At 33.7% G+C, this 23,184-nt stretch overlaps 1 protein-coding gene and 1 non-coding gene across 4 annotated transcripts; both read right to left on the reverse strand.

Annotated features, from left to right (window-relative positions):
* Nucleotides 1-223: 223 nt before the first annotated feature.
* On the reverse strand, nt 224-10,426 carry LOC102629121 (uncharacterized). 3 transcript variants are annotated; one of them, XM_006485734.4, is made up of 14 exons: nt 9,954-10,426; nt 8,765-8,839; nt 8,552-8,659; nt 7,610-7,642; nt 7,243-7,332; nt 6,241-6,366; nt 5,505-5,648; nt 4,015-4,434; nt 3,456-3,590; nt 2,793-3,011; nt 2,381-2,653; nt 1,834-1,971; nt 1,065-1,367; nt 224-730 (listed from the first exon to the last, which is right to left on the reverse strand). In XM_006485734.4, exons 1-14 carry the CDS (start codon nt 10,158-10,160, stop codon nt 494-496), a joined length of 2,508 nt encoding a protein of 835 aa, XP_006485797.2. In that variant the 5' UTR covers nt 10,161-10,426; the 3' UTR covers nt 224-493. The 3 variants fall into 3 exon arrangements, with proteins under 3 accessions (XP_006485797.2, XP_024956906.2, XP_024956905.2); XM_025101138.2 differs by lacking the exons at nt 8,765-8,839; nt 9,954-10,426 and having other exon boundaries at nt 7,251-7,332; XM_025101137.2 differs by lacking the exons at nt 8,552-8,659; nt 8,765-8,839; nt 9,954-10,426 and adding an exon at nt 8,471-8,509.
* Nucleotides 10,427-20,657: 10,231 nt separating this feature from the next.
* LOC127901671 (small nucleolar RNA R71) lies at nt 20,658-20,761 on the reverse strand. Its single transcript, XR_008053915.1, has one exon. It is a non-coding gene; the product is annotated as a small nucleolar RNA R71 (small nucleolar RNA).
* Nucleotides 20,762-23,184: the final 2,423 nt, after the last annotated feature.

A 23,184-nucleotide genomic window follows, 5' to 3' on the forward strand; every position in this document is an offset into this window, starting at 1 on the left:
GTACTCCTCAACTTCAAGAACGTGAGTTCTCTTATTGATTTAATTTATTTATTTTCCACTTTTCTTTATTTTTTAATTAATTATGAAAGAATGGCGAATGGGTGAATTAAGACTTAAGTGTGTAAAATGAGGGGAAAAAAAAAAGAATTCTATATTCACAATCATTGACTTCTAATATTGATATTGGCATCGCTTTTATAAACAAAATGCTATAAAATTTTATAAAAAATAGAGCATAACACTCGATGCTTTCCTATTCAATAGAATAATCCTCTACTCTTTATTGTTCATCCTCTTGGAGATGTATGGCGAACTAAAAAATACGTGTATGACAGAAAAAGGGATTAACAGCCAATCCCTTCATTTGCTGCTAAAACTATTTATTATATGTGGGTGTAAACTACAAGGACATATCGGTTGGGGCCCATGTACATTATCTATCTGATACAATTTGTATGTGCAAAATTACATTAAGAGAAAAATAATCAAACACTTAATAAGGTATGGCTCCATTTCCAGGAGATCTTCTATTAATGGAAGGTGATGAGTTAATAATTTCCTGACCAAGTTCCTTTATCTTGTTAAGTAGAAGCATCTGTTCAGTTTCGAGCTGTACCATGTACTCTTCTTGTGAGTCTTCAAGAGTTTCCAGCTCGCTCAAAGCAGTTGAAAGCTCTTCCAGATTGTCATCATCGATCAATGATTGAAATTTGACCATCATTTGTTTCATCTGAAAAAGACTCAGAGAAAAAAACATATGTAAAGATTCAGAGGCTGAAACAAAAAGCAAGGTTAATCTATGACGAAGCAAAGCTGTTCATAATAAATTGGAGTGATGCATATCTTTTTTATATTTCTGTTCCCTTATAAGATGCTAGGCGTTACATCAGATTATCATTTATCCAAACGCATGTAATTTTCACCAAGTATATATAAAGGGAGATTTGCAGGGGTATTATGCAACTTATGAGATAATGGCATGCAACATATATCTTTGTCAGAAACAAAATCTTCTAATAATCAACAGTATACCCAATGTATATATGTATCTATATCAGTCTCACCTGGCTAGAAATTTTGTGTGCTCTAGTTGAAGATGAATCGGAATCCATACTGGTTCTCTTATCTAGTTCTGGAACTTTTCTTGTTATTAGAACGTGAATTTCCCCCTTTCTCACTCCTTGGAGAGGTATCCACTTGTCAGCCATCTGATTTGGAGGCAATCTCTGATATTCAACAACACAATCACCGATACTTGATGAAGCCAGTAATGCATTGTGGTCTCTCACATGCAGTGTCAGGGGACTGCCATCATCAGGGAACTCTAAGGTTTGATGCCATTGAGGATTTAGAGTTTTGAATATGACCTGAAAGGCAAGCCACGGTAAGCTACCAGATCATTAATCAAATTAACATATTTGCAGAAGATCCTATGGGAGAAAATAGAAGGATGAAATACATGTATCTGGGAAGAATGCATATTGTATTGATTAAGCTATGGAATTTGAAAATTATATATGTTAATATCCACCAAATTTGATGAAACTGCAATGTGAAAATCATTGGAGTGGATTTCACAGCTGGGTATTAGGCATGCGTTGAACAATTACATGCAAATGATGGGGGAAGAAGAAGGAAGGCTATATACAAGTTCTTTGCTATAAACAGGATAAGAGTACATATTAATAACCAATAAAAGAAAATGAAAGTTTTATATCCATTTTCACAGAGCCAGTAGTCATATCATAGCAAAATTCTACTGATAAAAAACTATCCAATGAAACTATGATTAGAGCAATGTCATTTTCTTAATCATGAATAAGGTGTCCTTACCTTTGTTCTCTTCTTCAAGTCTCCATACTGCACTTTAACATATGGATCACTTGTTCCCCTGAGATCAGCAGCAACGAGGTCTCTCGCTTCAACAATAACAAGTTCAATCCAGCCATTGCCAGAACCTATGTTTTGACCCTGAAAATATTCAAGGGAAAGGAAGAAAATGAATATATTGGAACGAGCATTCTTCAACCAAAAGGTTGTCAATAACCAGTGCCAAAACATTATGGACATTGGTCCCATTGAACTACGATTATATGTAACCATCAGGCTCAAAATAAACCTAAGCTTCAAAACCTGATTTTCTATTACCATGCAAGAAAATCAGCTAGAAAACAGCCATTCCTAGCCACAATCTGAGCAAACAATCATGATCATGCATGCACATTCGCTGAATAATCCATAAAACAAATATTCAGATTAGGAACTCGGACCAAAATTTCTAATGCATTCAGAGTTTTTATTTCCATTTATTACCGATTCTTCTTTTCCTTTTCGGTAAAGAATAAAACAGTTCCTTTATTTTCCAATAGTAAAAACATACCCTTGATCCTTCGTTGTCATCAACTCTCACAGCTTCTATTTGAAGCCTTAGTTCTCCTGTATTTACTTTTTCAAGGGGGACCCATATATCTCTAACTGACCCTTCTACAAGCCCTTCCAAATTTACTCGTGCACTACCCATGTTTTCATCTCCAAATATTTCTTCATTGTAGCATTTTACCATAAGGCATTCACCACCACCTATCTCGTCAAGCTCAAACTTCTGATTCCAGACATGATTAGGTGAATGTGCAGTCCTTGTTCTTTGGACAATCTGAAAGGAATGTTCACATCATAAGCACGACTTGTCATAATTATTACACATATAGAATGAATCACAAATGACCTAGCAAAATTTGTAACCTTAGCATCAGACCAGACTACAGTCTCAAGGGTAGATAAGAAAACCTTACCTTGCCATATTGCAGTTTAACATATGGGTCACACTTTCCAGATTTGTCTTTTGGCATAAGGTCTTTTCCTTCTACAACAGTTACATTAATCTTTCTTCCAGTCCTTGAAATAAAATTTGACGACCCACTAAGCGATTGCTGAGAGCCGGAATGGAAGTTATTCAAGCTATGAGAACCATCAGAAAATTGCCACTCCTTCAGCACAAGCCTCACTGTCAACTGCAAAACACATATGAACAAGAAAAATTTACGTTACACCTGTCCATATATTTGCATGCTGCCAACTGAATGAGTCATGTATCATTAATTTAATGATAACTAAAACAAAAATTTATGGAATTTGTTGTTTTTTAATAGTTGAAGTCCTAAAAGCAATCCTTGGATCCAAAAAGCAGGTGGGACACCCAAACATACGTTCTTATGGGAGAGAACATCAGTCTGTCAGATTGTGACAGAAAACAAGTCAAGTAATTGCATAAAACTGTTTAGTTAGTCTGCTGCTAATCTGGTAATTGGCAAGAAAGCACAATAGATTCACTGGTGATTCACGCAGCAAAAGACGGCTTGATCTTACTTCAGTTTTTCACCAAGATGACTGCTAATCTGTTATGGGTGGAATCTTAGCGCCAATTATAACTTGCTAAGAAAACATGTGATTTATACCTCCCCAGAATTGACCCCCTCAAAAGGAACTGTCATCTCAACTTCATCTCCGCAGAACTCAGCATGCTTGGCTATTATGCCGGAGTCGGGTCCTATTGCCCAAAATGTTGTTGAATCGTCTGCAACATACTTCATCTGCACACAAGGCCGAAAACGAAAGATTAACTTAGTTGATACCATATAATGATAAATTACCTAGTTTGCAATATGCATAGAATTATTTGAAAGCTAGCAGAATTGAACACAGAAATTGTGCATTCTTAATTTACAAAATGGTCTTGTAGCTACTTTCCAATAATTTATTTTATTTTAGGAAGTTTGTTGAGTGATGGCGGAAAATGAAGACAAGCTTAGAAAACAATTACAGGTTATAAGATGTCTGAGCCTATAATTGATATATTGTTAAACAATTTAAACATATCATATAGGAAAACAAACACTACAATGTAAATTCAGTGAAAAGAGCTCATGATCTAATTTTTGGCTTTTGTACAGAACATGCTGTGATGCATTCCAATTGACACTAAGAAACCACCTACAGTAACACATAATACCATACCTTCACTTCGCAACTTGTCAGATAATCATACTTGACATGGCCAGGAATACACTCATAAAGATTGAATCGAACAGTTCCAGTTTCTTCATGTAAGACCATATTAAACATTGAATCCCATCTAGGATCTGAGCCTGGTCTAGCAGCTGTTCTCCTGGTTAACTCTTCAAGTTCAATCTCCACAAAAGTTGTCAAATCTTTATCCTCATAATGCTCTTCTAAACTGCTGTCTGCGGAGTAGTTTTGTTGCCTTCTTGATGGACTTCCTCTCAAACTACTTCTGGAAAGTTTACTCGCAGAAATGACTCTCACATAAACAATACCACCAACAGCCTTTTTCCTCAAATCCACTGCTGGCAAAGAGTAACAACGGCGGCGAGGTTCAACCAATGTCTTAACTAAGGTCTCATTAATAAGTCTAGCCTGCATGAAGCAAATGAAAAAACAAATTATAGGATCACCAAAAATCAGCATTCTCCAAATAATTGTAGCTTAATATGCCACTCAAATCTGTATGTTGGAGTGCATATGCTAAATATGGAATGAACAAGAAAGAAAAATGTTGCTCCAAACTCAGTAGATAAAATTCTAAACTAAATCCTATGAAAGGCCTTGGGGTGCATGGAAAACTGGCTCTGCTTAGGACTTACAGATGAGTATTGGACATGGGATTATTCTCATTCAGCTTATCTAGTCCATTAAGTCATCCGAAGCACAATAAGGCTTTTTATCAAATTTTGCAACACTAGAGAGGTTGATAAGAGTCAATATATAGAGATATCCTTGGGGAAAGAGAGAGAAAGAGGAATATTGCTCAAAACTAACTACACGGTTAGATCCAATAAATGAAGATTTTTAAAGAAAATGGAACAAGAAACTTCATCTTCTTGTTTAATTAGTACAAATTGGAAAGGGGAATGGTCAAAACTAATGCTACTTGACATGAATTTGAAGTAAAGTTGAAAGAAATCTCTGCATCATACATCCCCCCCCCCCCCCCCCCCCCCCCCCCCCCTCCCTTTCTTTTTCTCTCTCTGTGACACCCAAAATATAGAGGAATGTAACAACCTATTATGCTGGCAATATAGTATTTCAAGGCTCTGTAATATAAACTTGAGTATAAAAATAGAAACTTATTAAAAATCTTCAATCGCATAAAAGATTAAAATGCTATTTAATGTGATTGACTAATTATAAATAGTTTAAAGGATGTTACATGCAGAGGTGTATTGAATAGCCAGCCTAATTTCCTGAAATTTGAGATATCATATAGTTACACCAAGTATCATGTTAATGAGCTTCAATTACTATATAATTGGGGGCTTTTGTGGAACCATATCTAAAACCAGTTTTCTGTATAGAAAAAGGCAGCATTGCAGCACCATCATTCCAGATATGCAGCAAACTAAACTGTTTAGCTGTTTAAAATGGAGGTCAAAGAAGAAAATTAAATTAAAATGCAGAATAAAGGTGAAAACATTTAGCAAACACACCAGCCAATTTGAAACGCCTGGCAGCTCCGTGGCAGGTAAAGATTGGCTTCCACCACTTCCAAAAGCAACTCCTATTCTCACATCTGGAATGGATACAAATGAGTATAGAACTGCTTTCCCTTCCAGAATTGGCATCACTAAAAGCTGTAAAAAAATCAAGGAATTAAATAAGCTATATTCAACAATAATCAAAATCACAACATACCTACAATTCAGAAACAGCAAATATCAAGATTTAAACCATGATGACATTTTCCGAATGGACAAACTACCAACATGACAGATACAATGAAAGAAACATAATAACACGCATCAAGTTCTGGGCTCCAGTGTCTACAAGGTGTATCCCCAAAGAACATAGAAGCATGACCACTGTAAATAAAATACAAGAAAATGCTATTTCATTCAATAAAAGCTCATATTCACACAGAAGGCACATTGAAATGAGGTTTTATATGTTGGACAGCTTCGGTTGTTGTCCAGATTTTACTAGAACTGAAACCAATTTTTTCTTTTTTAAGAAATTGTGGAAATGATAATAGAATGGATATATAATCTCTTCCAAAATGTAAAGCAAAAAACATTCATTCCATGATGTCTAGTTCTCGCAACGAAACCATACAATTGATAAGAATGTCAAATTCATTACAGCTTTCCTTTTCAAAAAGGTAAAAAAATAAATAAATAAAACAAAAGAAGAAGAAGAATAGCCGTAGAAAATATAGGCTCAACATACATCACCCTTAATGTGGAGGCTGTTGATGACAATTTTAGCAGTTCCAAGTAATGGTTTGGCCAACTTTGCAAGCAACAAGATGCTTATGTCATTAGCGTCCCAGTCAAAACCCAATTGCATAACCCGCTGCCAACATGCACAAGTGACACCTTGTCAAAAGCTAAGATAAAATTTACAGCTTGGAATTCAAGAAGTAATCTATCAAGCCAGAAAGAAGGGTTGGGGGGGGGGGGGGGTTGTTTGGAGAGGAGCAGTAGCAAATATTAATAATCCGTAAATATCAAACTATATGACATGCAGAATTTGACCATGCAATATCATTCCTATCCAAGCTGCAGTAGGCACCAGATAATGTGTGACAGGCCATGCATTAAGCGTTATCTGATATTATAAAACTTTCCAGGAAGTTAATGGTATCCAAATAAAAATGTTACCTGGGGTTTAACCAAAAGACCAGCGTATTTGGTAGAGTGGCCTATCCACCCTATAAGCCTAGGACAAACCACCTACCCCCGGGGCCCAAAAACTACTCAATGACTCCCCTTTGGTTTCATTTTTTTCTTTTCTTTTCTCATGGATTCAAGGAGTCAGATAAAATCCATCTATTCTTAAAACACATTAAATAATAGAACGGAAAGCTGGTAAACCTATCTGACAATTCACTAGTCTGTATCTTATCATGTCATCTTCCTAAATATTTGAGAAAGAAATTATCCATGCTGTTCAGTTCTTGGATTAGCAACAAAAGTAGCTTTAAGAAGCATAAATCATGTAAAAAGGGAAACCAAAGAATGTAAACTGATGAATAGATCTCAAAATTAGCATTATATCTAGTTCACTGACATTTAATAAGAAAAAAGGGGGTCATCTCGCTTAGGCATATCAATCTCATTCCAAAATAACCTAATAATATCCAGAAAGATAACATAAATTTGACATAATTCTACAAAATGAATCAACTCGCTGTCTTCTGAATTTCAAAAGTAAAACCAGGAATCAAACCTGATCACCTGAGGATGACCAGCGAGTTCCATGCAGACCCAAGCAAGGCGAGGTCGAACCAAGTGAAAACTCCTGCAATTCTATTTTTTCCTGCATAAAAGATTACTTTTTACTCAATAAACACATATCATGCTGTTAGCATCAGCTCAAAAAGTTCCAAGTGTTGGACACTTGAGGACATAACACTTATGTCCTCCCATGTCAAATGCTTAAACAGACAGTTACAGGAGATTCACCCGTATGGCTAAAGTAAGTGACAACCTGAGGGTGCTACACAAAGTTTATTGTGAAAAGCTCATATACTATCAAGCTTAATTACTGTCAAGCCAATAATTCAGATGGATACATGTAATAGGAGATCACTTACTATAAGCCTTGGTTTTCGGTGCTTTAGCCGTTTCTGCATAAAAGAGGATTCTGTTAAAAGAATTTAATAAGAAAAAATAAAATGTAAAATGATTTTGTGTTTTCATATGAAGTATTCGACTACATGAAAATTTCAGACGAAAACATAGAAAAATGGATGAAAATATCGGAGATGGTAAGGATCCAAACTTCTTCCATGATTAAACATTTCTTGCAAACATGATCCAGAAAAGGACTGATATGGAGAAACAAAGAGAAGTGTTCTCAATTCCCTTCCAAGTAGTCACAAAATGAATGCTAACACTTCTCTTTTACTTTTTCAGCCTAAGGAATGCTAACAATTAATCAATCATATTCTAGATCCATCTATTTAGTATCTTCTAAAAAGGAAGAAAGCAACTGTAATCCAGTTATAAAAATCAAAGAAAACCAATGGGGTCAGTGCCTTAGGAGGGTAATTAATTTAGTTAACCAACGGAGCCAATAAAAATTTAAACCCATAAATCAACATTTGGACACAGAATACCTATGAGAGTTAATAGGCCTGGTCTACGTAATTCTAGAACATGACAATGGATCTAAAGCTATTGAAGAAATCCAAATCAAATGGATCCAATACACCTGTAACTAACATTGACATGTCACTAATCAGATTGAACTCGAATATATCCTAAACATGATCTGGTTGGGAGGCCAAAAATGAGCAGCAAGAAATTAGAAAGCTTTGAGAAATGCTAGAAAGCCAATTCAGCATTTGTAAATTAAAGAAAATTGCCAGCTGAATATGTTAACCAAATAGAAAAGAATCAGTTTATGACCATTTGTGTCACAAAAACATAAAAATACAGGCAAGAAGAAAGACCTTGAGCAAAAGGTGGAGGTACATCTTCAATATCAAATTATAAGTTCAGTAACAACCAACAGTCAACCACTATATTCGCACCTCTACTATTTGTGAAAATCTTATTGAAAGCTTTGGATTTATGTAGCCAGGCCAAACTTCCATCAACAGTTTATTCAGCCACTCACAGTGCTCCAGTGGGGTTATTGGCTGTATAAAGAATTCCAAAAGATATTTTTCAATAAAAATGAAAACAGCATAATAAATCTAGAATTGCACATTATCAAAAAGGAATGAAAGAGTAAGAAAAAATACTGAGGTTTTCAATATGATTTGATTCCACTTCTTATTCAACTCTTCCACATGTCTTCGATGTTGATATTGCCCGTACTGTAGGCATAAGAGTGAGTTTATGTTACTATCAGTAAATTGATATCCATGCTGGAAATAATTTGAATTGATAAGAACAAAAACAAACCAAGCAAGTTAACCAAGACACAGAAGCAAGGACCTTGGACGCTTGGGTACCGAACCAAGTATAAGCAAAAGAGAAGAAAATATAATAGAAAAACAATGTTTTTCAGTAGGTTCAGAGCATTAATTTGCAGTGAACCTCAATCAACTAGAAAGAAGACCAATTACCTCACCCAGAAAAAAAAAAAAAATCTCATTCGTATTCCCTGTCTCCTACCTTAAATTCCCAAAAGGCAAGGAATTACTGAATCTTTACAGCAATATAAACACAAGAATTCATTGAATTTTCATTTTGCAAGATCTCATCATACCACTTACTGCTCCTTTTAATGAGAACTTTCCAACAGATCATAGATGTCAATCACTACAAGAGATGTGTATATTGGGAGTACAAAATAAACTAAGCTGCCAACGGTACAATTTGCACCAAAGCACATGGAAGTTATCATAGAAAATTCCTGATGGCTATACAAATATGAATTGACAAGCAGTTCCCTCGCAGATTGACATCAGGTACGAACAAAAAGAATACATTCGTTATTGTCAACAGTTAAGTAAATTATGTAACTTGCCAGAAAATTAGCCAACTAAAATTTTACAACAAACACCAGCAAGCTAGCAGATCAGTCAACTTCTTGTTTTCAAAATTACGAACAAAGTGTATTTTCGTTGAAAGAGTTTATGTATAGTTTTCTACCAATTTAATCCATTCGTAAATAAAAATAGTGGAAAAAGAATAAATAAATAAATGAAACATGAAACACCATGGATAATAGAAAAGTTGGCACAATTCTAAAAATAGCTTAAGGAGTTGCAAAAAAAAAAAAACTCAACTAACAATACATTTCATACTAATAAAACTCTCATCAAAATTACCAAAACAAGGGCCAAAAACAAAAGACTAATAACATACAAATTAGGTTAAAAAAAAACAATATCAAGTCAACAACTTCAACAACAAAAGAAAATTGCCGATACCCAGTAACCAAACACGCAGGAAGTATGTAGCAAAAGAGAAAGAGTGACTAGCCTGAACGGTGGCCCAAACGGCGATGGCAAGAGGAACCCAATTGGAGAAAGAGAAGAACCATCTCTCAAAGACCCAAAGCAACAGGACCAATGGGATCACAAAAGGAAGCAGAGGCTTCTCTTCCAATAAATTTTTCCAAAACTCTACAACTTGTTCTACATTCAGAGCAAAAGAACGAGCTCCCTTCTTTCTTCTGCTTCTAGCCATTTGAGTATTTGACTTTTGATTCAACAACAACCCACTAGAGCCTCACGTCCATGGCTTCAAACAATGAAAAAGAAAGATGGGATATTATTAATTTGAGACGTAAACGAGAAGGCTTCAGTTACTTGAACAGAAGTTTAAACGGCAAACGGGGAAGTTTGAAGAGTATAATGGCTTTGGCTCTGGCCTTGGCCTTTCCAATTTAGAAAGAGAGAGAGAAGACTTGAGACAAGAACGAACCAGTCTTTAAAAGTCAGCACTTAGGAATTGGCCATAAAATTTAGTTAAAAACAAGACCGGTCTCCGTATGATTCTGGATTTTTATTATTAAAAAGCAATAATACTTTTCCTAATTAAATAAGCTAAGCATTTCTGTCATTTTTCAGCTGTTTGATTAAGGATAATTATTTTTAGAGGTTTAGAAATAATTTTTAAAAATTAATAAAAATATTATTATTGTTATTAATTATATTGAGAGAATGAAATAATAATTAAATTTATAAAATAAAATATTTATTTTAATTATTAATTATTAAATTCTTAATAAAAATATTATATATACATAAATTTATAAATATATAAATAAATTTTATTTAACGTTATATTCATTTCAATTATTCACGTTTTTACAATAGTTCAGCAGTCCTAATGTTATATAACAAAAAATAAATGATTAAATATTTAATTTATTTTTTTTATAACTAATTATTATAATAATATAATTTCAGTATTACTAAATTAGTCTTAAATAACTTTTTCATTAATACTTTCCATGGCCAGCTGGACGCATGGTTTTGCTTTCAATTTTGGCTGACGGTTAATATTTAATATCTAAAACGGACGGTTATGATGATATTTTATCAGCTCGCCGATTAATTGAGTTCATTCATGATCTATCTCTTTGTAATTGGATTAGCTGATTCGTCCACATTGACCCAAAATTGAAGGACGCAATGATCACGTCGGACGGGCCGGAGATCGCTGGATTATATCAAAGACAAAAATAAATACGTGGGGGCCACTTTCTCATCTGCTTCCGACGCATCTTAATAAAAATAATAATATTATTCGTTCGATTTCTCTGTCCAAATCGTGGGGTCACCACTAACCTCGTGTGGTGCATTGGATTTTTTAAATTGGAAAAATTTACAAAAATCAAAGAAAAAAAAATCTCTATGAAAATATCGAAGTTGTAAACTAATCTACACACGTGCAAATATGCTTCAAAGATCCACTTTCATTTTTCTGTTTTTCCAAGGCATAGGGCGGGTAAACTTAAATTAATTTTACAGTTCATTTCTCGTTATTATTTAACTGATCATTCGAATTTAAATTTTAGAGGGTTAAAGAAAATAAAAAATTAATTTAAATTACATTTATTTTTTTAATTAAAAACATAACTTCTTACTATTTTAAAGTTCGAACACAACTCAAGTGATCATTCGAATAAATTTATCTGAAAATCAGTCTGATCAAATCATTTATATTTCCAATATTTTTCGTTTTTTTTTTTTTTTTACATTTGAAGAGTAAAAGCCGTTCGCATAAGATCCTCCTGCATCTCGCATAATGTCTTCAGATGGGTTAACACAACTTTTTCAAGCTTAACCAAATTGAGACAAATGGCACGTCGGCTCCCGTGCAGTGCAGCTGATGAGTTGCGCTGATTGAAAAAAAGGCAAGGCGCTCGTTTTTCCCCGAATGTTCGGATTTTTATAAAATTTAGATTTGAATTAGAATTAGAATTGTACAGCCACATGTTTCAACGTGATTCATTACAAATATATAACAAGATGTTGAGGTAAACAAAATTAAGCAAAATAATTTTAAACAATAAAGTTATTTTAATTGCCAAAAAGAAAATTAAAATAAAAATCAATTGAATTTTATTCAACCGTACCTTTCCGTAGTTTGACTAAAATAAGAATGGGTGCTGCTGGGAAACTAACACCCAACCAACTTTCCTGGAAAGAGAAAAGCGGCAAAATATAAAAATAAAATGTTTACTAATTATTAATAATTAATAATAGACTAATAGACCTTTTGGGGAAAGATCCTTTATTAATTAATCAAACTCATAGACCATTCAAAAGTTCAAACTCGTAGACCTTTTGGGGAAAGATCTTTTATTAATTAATCATGCATTTTCGTTGCTGCCCACCAATATTTCGGAGATTTGGGTACTTGATAATAAATATATTTGCTTTTTAGCTCTAAGAATATCTAATTCCCAAATGAGATTATACCAGCCTGAAAAAATATATATGATAAAAGCATCTATCACTATCTTTAATTGTGACTTAACATAAGAGAGCATACTTTTTGGGTGAATGGACCAAGCAGGGACTTTAATTTGCTACGTGTCTTGAGAATTCTTTTTGCGGAATTTGTAAGCATATAAGCAATGGAATGGAACATCGTCGGTACTCAGTAGAAGCAACGATGGCTAGAGAAAATACTGTCCAAAAAGTAGAATTAGTTGTCTTTCCCGTTTTTCTTTTTCTCAATTAGACATATGCTGAGAGTTGGTTTCATAGAGTCGATTTAAAATTCAATCCAAAAAATCTGCTCTAATGAAAAATATAAATACAGGTTCTCAAATCAGGATAATTATAATTTTATTGACTATGTATGATTTTGTACCTCTTATAAAATTTTTAATTTAATGATCAAATGGGTTACACCATCGTAATGTGCTCTTATGATGTCAAAAAGCAATTCTTAATTATTAAACATTAGAGGATACTCTTAAAACTGCACACACACACGAACATATTGAATACACAGTTTTCATCAACAATCCATAAGATTGCAATCTTCTAAATTAGTTCTTATAATTGAAACCTGATAAGCCCTTTGGAGGTATGAACATAAGAAAATTGATTGTAATGCTAATGCAGCCAAAGCTAGAGACATCGACGCCAAATCAGCACATTCACATGACAGTGGCAATGGCCATGGGGACGGGCCAATTCGACAAGGGAATATTTTTGCTGTCTTAATGTATTTTAGTCATTGAGTCATTGTAACTTCCATAAAGTTGCGTGCCAGTAATAATAAGACAAATAAATGTCCCCACCGCCTTAGCGCACAAAAATGAATATGCTCGTAAAGTCTTAGGACACCTAACAAAACAATGACGTGGAGCTCATCTGAGGATGAAAATGGACATCGTCCGCTGCGGATTTATTATTACTAAACTTACATTTATTAAAAAATTAAATTATTAAATCCGTCTGCAAACCTACAACGGTTTTTTTTAAAAAAAAACCTCCCGCTGTGGGTTTTAATAATTACTAAATTCACCCGCAACCCGTGACGTATTTTTACAAGTTTTTTCATTTAAAATTACGAATATAAAAAATACTTTTAATAATACATAAAAATTTAAATTATACAATTCAAACTATAAATATATAATAATAGCCTAAAAAATCCGCAAACAATATTCAATTCTAGATTTTATCAATGTAAATAAGAAATTAAAATTTCAACATTAAAAAGATACACAAAATATATTAATTTAACACAAAATATTTTTATTGTAGGCAAATCATCATCACTAATATCAATGCATTGCTTCATCTTTTAATCAATATACAAGTATTATCAATAATATTAATAAACAGATTTTATACAATATCGTGAAGGCAACACAAACAAAACCAATTAAAGTAAAATAAAATATTAGTAATAAAAATTATAAAATTTATACTTATTAAAAACTTATTGTATATATGTTACAGTGAAATAAGTTAGGTTTAGTAATTAGAAACTTTAACTTGAATATATTTATGATTAAAAATTTTTAATGTAATTTTTGTGATTAAAATAAACATAAAAATAAAAATAATTAAAATAAATAATGCGGGTTGTTGGATACCCACGTTAGTGCTCATCGAATTTTTTCTCAACACTAAATTCACCTACAACTCGTAAAATTAACCGCAACGAGCGGATTTTTACAGGTAGATTTAAGTGTGTTGGTTAGTTGGCGGGTAATTTTGCCGTCCCTAAACTCATCTCATGTGCTCGAATTCATCACACCAATTTCTCTTTTCCCGCTCTTTTCTTTTTTCTTTTTTTTGGGGAAACTCTCGAATAGTCGTCTCCTTGTCCAAATTTGCACCCAAAATGAAGGATACGCAAAGGATTTCTGTTCCCACCCCGCTTCTTTTCCCATGCTTCCAATTCCAATGGGTTCAGACAGCACCATCAAGGCTTTATCGAAAAATGGCATGGACCGCCCATTAACACACCCTTTTCTTTTCTGAATTGGATGCGAAGCTATCTTCTCACCTTTTGCATGCCTTCATTCTACCCACAAGAGAGATTGTTCCTTCTTCTTCCTCTCTCCACCGTACAATAACAGGAACAGGAAACAAGAAGCCAAGTTTTGGTAGACAATGAAGAGAAATTGAATTGCATTATCTAGTTCTGAAACTCAAAGAACACATAAGTGCCTTTTATCGGATGGCAAAAACCCGTGAAAGGCTTTATGCGTTTAGGCTTTCACACAGGTTCGTCTTTTGATCTTAGGCTCAAGTAAACATAGGGGGCCCCCACGATCTTTTATACACAATAATGGCTTTTTTAAAAATTAATATTGATAATGTGTAATACATATGATTTTTAAATAATAATTTTAACAAAAATAATAAACATGTAATAGGTTCTATCGTATAAGCATGGGATCATATTAACTTAACTTTCAAATTATATTAACTATTGTCTACTAAATACTGGAAATATTATAGGTTTTTTTTATATGATTTAGTGTAGTTTTAATTATTTTAAAAATTAAATTTTTTAGTTGGGTACTCATTTTTCATTCTAAACTGAAAGTTAAATTGATTTAATATTCTATAGTATTAAAGTATTTGGTAAACACTAACTATTGTGCCTTGAAAATTAAACTGATTTAATCCACCACTTGTATATAATTTTTTTTTTATTTTTATCAAAATTAATTTACTATATACTATTAACTTTTATTTCATAATTATAATTTTTTATAAGAATAGTAACTTAAAAATTACAGTACCTCTATAAAAAAAATAATGATACAACTACAAACTCTTCTACAAACTAATGTGGCATTAATTCATTGGTTGAATGAAAATATAAAATAATATAAATAAATCATATGGGACAAGAGATATTTAATTCAACCAATGAATTAATATCATATCAATTTGTATAAGATAAATTTATACAATAATTTGTGACTATATCATTATTCATAAACAAAAGGGGACCTTAAAATCTATGTATTAATGATATCCATAATTTTTAGGTGTAATGGGCCTTAAAATGTGCCTCGAAAAGGGACTTGGATTTTGTACCTGCATTCTTATGGGCCGTCTTGGAGCATCCACCAACAACATTCATGTGACGCTGATTTATTTATTTTTATTTTTTAATAAATATGGAGGCAGGAAAATAAAATTGTTTGAACCAAGATTTGGAGAAATAAGAAATTAGCTATATTAAAACAAAACGTAAATAAATTAATTAGTTTTAAATTTAATAAATCAAAACAAAACATAATTAGTTTCATATAATCAAAATTTAATCCGCTTAATTACAATAAAGATATTAGTTATATTATTTTGGAGAAATAAGAAATATCCTGATAAATTAATAATTTAGTAGTTAATGGATGATAATTTACTGATCAATTAATCTTTAACTTAATTAATATATATTATGTGGTTGACAATTAATTTTTTTTATTAATTTATCGATATTTTGTTGACTATGTATGATTTTGTACATATTATAGATCATAATGTGTTCTTATGATGTCAAAAAAAAATCTTAATTATTAAACATTAGAGGATATTCTTAAAACTGCACACACACACGCACACACCAAATATTGAATACATGGCTTTCAACAACAATACGTAGAGATTGCAATCTTCTAAGTTAGTTCTTATAATTGAAACCTAATAAGCCCTTTGGAGGTGTGAACATAAGAAAATTGATTGTAATGCAGCCAAAGCTAGAGACATTGACGCCGAATCGGCAGATTCACATGACAGTGACAATGGCCATCGGCACGGACCAATTCGACAAGCGAATAATTTTGCTGTCTTAGTGCCTGTTTGGTATGGCTTATTTAAGAGCCATAAGTGCTTATTTAATCGTATAAGCACTTTTTTAAAATTTTTATGGTGTTTGGTTATTTTTTTAGTAGAGTTTTTTTAGCTTAAATAAGCTAATTTACCTCTATTAGTAAAAGCCCAAAATTTGAGCTTTTGGGAGTAGAGGTTATAGAGCTTTTCTAAAAATAGATAATATAAAAAATATCACATAGTTTAATGATTTAAAAATACTTTTTTTATTGACAACCAAACACCCAATGACTTTTTATGCAAAAGCTCTATTGGTATAAACTCTACTGCTATAAGCTCTACTGTTATAAGCTCTATTTAATAAACTGTACCAAACGGAGCCTTAATGTCTTTAGTCATTGACGAATAATGTCACCAGCGCCTTAGGGCACATATATGCTTTTTGTTGTTTAAAAGAATATGCTTATATATTCTCTTTAGAACAGTTAAGAAAACAATGACGTGGAGCTCATCTCACGCTCGAATTCATCACACCGATTTCTCTTTCCCCCATTTTTTTTTTTGGGCCAAACTCTCCCTGTCCATATTTGCACCCAAAATGAAGCACGTGTAGAGGATAGTTTATTTTTCCTCATGCTTCCAATTCCAATGGGTTCAGACAGCACTATCAAGGCTTTATCCAAAGGAAAATTATAAAGGAACTAAAAGAAGATTAAATGACGACAGAAACACAGTGCCTACTATAATTTCACGTGTTTTCTTAGTCTTCTTTTAGTTTTGCGTGGGCTCATAATAAATAATAAAATAAAGAATTGATTGTATAGAAAACATGTCTAAATTCAGCTTTTTATCTCCTCCCTCCCCAGCTAGATTTTCCAGTCCTTAGTTTACTCCCCTCCTTCGTTCTTCCCTTTCCGTTCATCTGGAAGGAAGAGGAAATCGACCCCCAACAATTGGTCATCTCCATTTCTACAAAATAATTAACATTTGTATTAAGAAACTTACATAACATTTTTGTCCAGTAACGAAAATTCATAACAATTTAAATATATAAAACATGTACATCCACAAATTTTTATAATTTATTCCATTATCTCCGGCAATTTAAATTATAAAATTCTAACAACTTAAATATATAAAACACATCCAGAAATTGTTATAATTTATTCCATTATTTTCAGCAATTTAAATTAAAAAAATCCTAACATATATAAAACACATTTAGAAATTGTTATAATTTATTCCATTATTTCCAGCCATTTAAATTAAGAAAAATCCTAACATCTATAAAACACACTCAGAAATTGTTATAATTTATTCCATTATTTTCAGCCATTTAAATTAAAAAAAAAACCTAACATATATAAAACACATTCAGAAATTGTTATGATTTATTCCATTATTTCCAACCATTTAAATTTTAAAAAAATCATAACAATTCATAACAATTTAAATATATAAAAAGCAAAAATCTACGAATTTTCACAATTTAAATTAAATATTCTAACCATTTAAATATATAGAACATAACAAAAATTTTATTTGAATGTAATGAGAGTCACAAACTTATCAATTAACCGGTACCAATTTTATCAAGTTGCCTCTGTTTGCATATCCAGATCTAACTTCTTCCTTGTGATAAGCGAGATGCAGAGAGGGAACTGATTTTTTCTTGTTAAATGCAGATGGCTCACGTTAAACGAAAGGTGAGAGATGGAGAGAGAGAGAGAGAGAGAGAGAGAGAGGAGAACAAGAAAAATTAATTGTAAAAAAATGATGCTATTGTCATCTCTTTTCGTTACTTCTGTAGTTTCCTTTTCATTATTTTAATATTTTCTTTTGATTATTTTATTTTTAAATGAAAAAAGTAACAGACAAAGGATGATGAATGGAGTTGAAGCAACAAACAAAGGGACCCACATTTCTGTCATCCCTTTGTATCCAAGAGTTCAAATAGCAAAACTCTTATCCAAATGACATGGACTGCCCATTAAGACACCCTTTTCTTTTTTGCATCGGATGTGAAGCTATCTTCTCACCTTTTGCATGCCTTCATTCTGCTCCTTAGAGAGATTATTCTTTCTTCTTCCTTTCTCCAGTGTACAATAGCAGGAATAGGAAACAATAAGCTAAGTGTTGAGTGTTAGAAAATGCATATTTATAAAGGAGAAAACCGTCATTTTACATTTCAAGTCTTACTAACAACCCTTACTTTTATGTATTTAACCTTCTTGTGATTTAATTACATGTGTTTTATTTTAATTAAGTATTTTATGTATTTTAGGGGCATTATAGTCATTTCACAATAAAGGAGAAATCAGACGGCAAAACGGACATCACTTTTGAACTCAGGACGGTCAAAAACCTTAGGAGGAGCATAAAAGGAAAAATGGCACTATTCACATGTACGGTACTATTCACGCGTACGGTACTGTCTACGTTACTGTTCACGACACTGTTCACATAGACGGATGATGACGTGGCATTGACCGATGATGTGGCATTGACTGATTAGGTGTCACGATCCTGTTGGACTAAAATTCTTATGTACTGTTGATGGTGACGTGGCAGCATATTAGTGGACGAAAAATCTTGCGTACGGTGCATGCATCACACAGGATTATTTTCAACCAAACCGCGTTACTGTTCATCCGGGTCAAACCGCGTTACTGTTCAAAGTCGGGTCAAACCGTGTTACTGTTCATCCGCGTGGTCAAACCGTGGACTGTTGACTGATGACGTGGCGCAATCCTGAGCGTCCAAATTGTTTTTAATCCGATGGCCATGATTTACTCCATGTATCTATAAAAAGGGGGCCTCCCCCCCCTAATTTGATATCTCTGAATCCATTTTTGGGATCCATTTTCTGTAATTCCCTCTCCATCTTGTATTTTCTTCATATTTTAATAAATTCCCATTTTGCCCCTAGTTCAACTATGAGTGGCTAATTTTCTTTCAAGCTTGGGTTGAAGGTGAAGTCTCAACATGTGTCATGGGCTTAATTTGGTAAATTTATTTTCTCTTCCCCTCTAATTTTTGTGGATGTTTTGACTTCTCGTCGACAAATAATAATAGTCTTGTCTAGATACCGCCTTGGTTACACCGGCTCTCTAGTATAAGGTTATTATTATTTGGCACGATAAGCCCTTAGCACCATATTGATTAGAGCGTGGTTCATGAGGTGTGGATTCCCCCCTCATGATTTAATTAGCATTAATACAGATTATTTAGCCCATGATGCATGTTGATACGGATCCAGATACCCAAGTACGTCATTTCAATATAATTCTCGTCAATTTATTCTCGCCATTTCAATACCAATTTTAGAATTTATTCTCGCCATTTCAATACCAATTTTAGAATTTATCCTCGCCATTTTAATTTAAGTTTTAGCATATTCCAAATCATTTCCACCATAAATCCAATCACCCATTTACAAAATTAATTCTACACAATTAAAATCCACCTCCTCGTGGGATCGACACTCGTCACCATAGATCTATACTACAATAGATTCGTGCGCTTGCGAGTACATTAAAATTTGCACAACAAGTTTTTGGCGCCGTTGCCGGGGAGGTAAGTAATTTTAATTCATAGAATTAATTTTTGTGAATAATTTCTTTTATTTATTTATTTTTAATTAAAAAAAAGAAAAAAAAAGTGAATCTACATATAACGGTTAGTATTTCTTTTCTTTTTCTCTTCTTTAACATTTTGTAATTTAATTTTCAATTTATTTTTCTTTATTTTATTTTATTTTAATTAATTTAATTTTTAGTTAATTTCTTTCACGTATTTATTTTTGTGTATTTTTATAGAAAGGTTGTAATAGCGCAATAAGGTTAGTATCGTAATTTCTCACTCTTCTTTATTTTTATTTGTTTTGTTCCCATCTTTATTTTTTGTTTTGTTTGCATCTTTATTTTTATTTTATTTATTTTGCATGCATGGTCGTAGGTCATTATTACCTAATCTTGAACCTATAGACCTTGAATTAGAAAAAACACTTCGCACACACAAACACGTTAAAAATAAAATGGATTTACAAGCACCACAGGAGAGGCCATTTAAGGACTATTTTAGTCCCTTAGCTAATTTGAGCACGTCATGCATAAGATACCCAAATGTAGCTGCTAGGAGTTTTGAATTAAAACCTAGTGTGTTAAATTGTCTCCCTACATTTTATGGCCTAGAAAATGAGGATCCATATAATCATTTGAATGATTTTCATGCCATTTGTCAAACATTCAAATATGAGAATTTTTCAGATGATGATGTTAAACTTAGACTATTCCCATTTTCTTTAAAAGATAGAGCTCGTTCATGGTTAAATACTTTACCTGCTAATAGCATTTCATCATGGGAACAAATGGTAACGAAATTTTTGAATAAATATTTCCCAGTGCATAAAACCAACGCTATTCGCAGGGAAATCTCGGAGTTTACCCAGAGAGAGGACGAGCAATTTTTCGAAACATGGGAGCGATTCAATGGGCTACTCTTGAAGTGTCCACATCATGGGTACGAGAAATGGCATCAATGCCAATACTTTTTGGAGGGATTACAACCAAATGTGCAAGAATGGCTAATGGCAACAAGTGGAGGAGAGCTAATGTCAAAAAGTGCGTCAGAAATTTGGGAATTCTTCCAGCGACAAGCGGACAATTCCCAACAACGGAGTCGATCACTCAGGAATACTAGAAGGATTAAAGGAGTGAACGAGGTTCACATTGGCGAGTCAACTTCGGGAATCAAAGAAGTCAAGGAGATGGTTGAAGGTCTTGCTCGACAAATAGCATCATTATCGACTGCTAAATCAACAGAACCACATGACCATGACTCATACTCAGATCAAGCCAATGCCATAGGTGTAATGAGAAAGCCATCAAATTACAACCCATACTCCAACACATATAACCCTGGATGGAGAGATCACCCTAATTTTTCATGGTCTCAAGGATTCCAACAGAATGGACCAGCAGCTCCAGCTCCACCAATGCAACAAATTTCTCAAACTCCTCAAGCCTCTCAGCCACCATTTAGACCATACAATCAGAACCAGAATTACTCTCAACCTAGACCATGGGAGGATGCATTCCAGAGTTTCAGGAATGTTACTCACTCCACGATTGAGCAACAGAACCGCACCATTGATGGACTACGAAATGAGTTGAGAGCAGGCTTCAACTCACAAGCTCAATCAGTTTCAAGCCTCGAGAAGATGGTGGGACAACTTGCTTCTTCAGTTCAGACCTTGGCAATGACCGTTGAGAAAGGTAAGTTTCCAAGTCAACCAGTGCCTAACCCTAAAGGAGTGCATGAAGCAAGTACCAGTTCACCACAGCAGCATGGAGAGGTCAAAGCAGTAATGACCTTGCGAAAAGGAAAGGAAGTCGACAACAAAGTGGAGATGCCGGTGACAAAAGAAAATCAAATTGTACCTGTGAATGTTGAAGACTCATCACCGGAGGAGAAAGAAGAAACCAACCCACGAGAATACGTTCCGAAAGCTCCATTTCCTCAAAGGTTAGCGAAAGGAAAAAAGGGAAAATCCACAGGTGAGATTCTCGAAATCTTCAAACAGGTAAGTGTTAATATCCCTTTGCTTGATGCTATTAAACAAGTTCCATCTTATGCCAAGTTTCTTAAAGACCTTTGTACTAAAAAGAGAAATATGCATGTTCAAAAGAAGGCATTTTTAACAGAAAATGTTAGTTCTATACTCCAACATAAAATTCCTTTAAAATGCAAAGACCCTGGCTCCCCCACTATCTCATGTAGTATAGGGAACCACACAATTGAGAATGCTTTGTTGGATTTAGGAGCTAGTGTAAATCTTTTGCCTTACTCTGTATTCGTGAAACTTGGACTGGGAGAATTACACCCAACTCCAGTGGTGTTACAGCTTGCAGATCGGTCCACGAAAATACCTCGTGGTATTGTGGAGGACGTGCTTATCCAGGTAGACAAGTTTTATTTTCCTGTTGATTTCATTGTAATTGACACTCAACCAATACAGGATTCAAGGAAGCACATCCCCATTATTCTAGGCCGACCTTTCTTGGCAACTGCGGATGCTCACATTCAATGTAGAACTGGAAATATGCAGTTGTCCTTCGGCAACATGACTATGGAGCTGAACATCTTCAACATTGCCAAACAACCTCACAGTGCAGATGATGGAATTGTTGATGTGGATTTAATTGAAGCATTAGTTGATGACACTTTTCTTTCAAACCTTAGTGGTGATCCTTTACAAACATGTTTAACTCACTTTGGTTTTGATTTTGATATTGACAGATCGGTTGATGAGGTCAACGCCCTGCTTGACTCAGCACCATCTATGGACACTAATAAATGGAAGTCAAGAGTTGAACAACTAGCACCATCAGAGAAGCAACTCATTCCATCATCAGAATCACCACCGAAACTCGAGCTCAAACCATTGCCCAACACTTTGGAATATGCGTTTTTGGGAGAAGAAAGCACTCTGCCGGTAATCATCTCATCATCCCTCAATGACGAACAAAAAGGTAAGTTGTTGGATGTTTTAAAAGAGCATAAAGGGGCATTAGGATGGACCATAGCAGACATCAAAGGTATAAACCCAGTAGACTGCATGCATTACATTCACCTTGATGAAAATGCTAAATCTACTAGGGAAATGCAACGTCGGTTAAATCCTAATATGAAAGAAGTTGTTAGAACAGAAGTCCTTAAGCTATTAGACGCAGGTATCATTTACCCAATTTCTGATAGTTCATGGGTCAGTCCTGTACAAGTTGTCCCCAAAAAGTCAGGAGTCACAGTAGTTACGAATGCAGATAATGAATTGATACCCACTAGAGTAACTACAGGATGGCGTGTATGCATTGATTATAGAAAATTGAATTCTGTCACACGTAAAGACCATTTTCCTTTACCATTTATTGATCAAATGCTTGATA

Source organism: Citrus sinensis, chromosome 3, assembly GCF_022201045.2.
Source record: "Citrus sinensis cultivar Valencia sweet orange chromosome 3, DVS_A1.0, whole genome shotgun sequence".
Taxonomy (NCBI): Eukaryota; Viridiplantae; Streptophyta; class Magnoliopsida; order Sapindales; family Rutaceae; genus Citrus; species Citrus sinensis.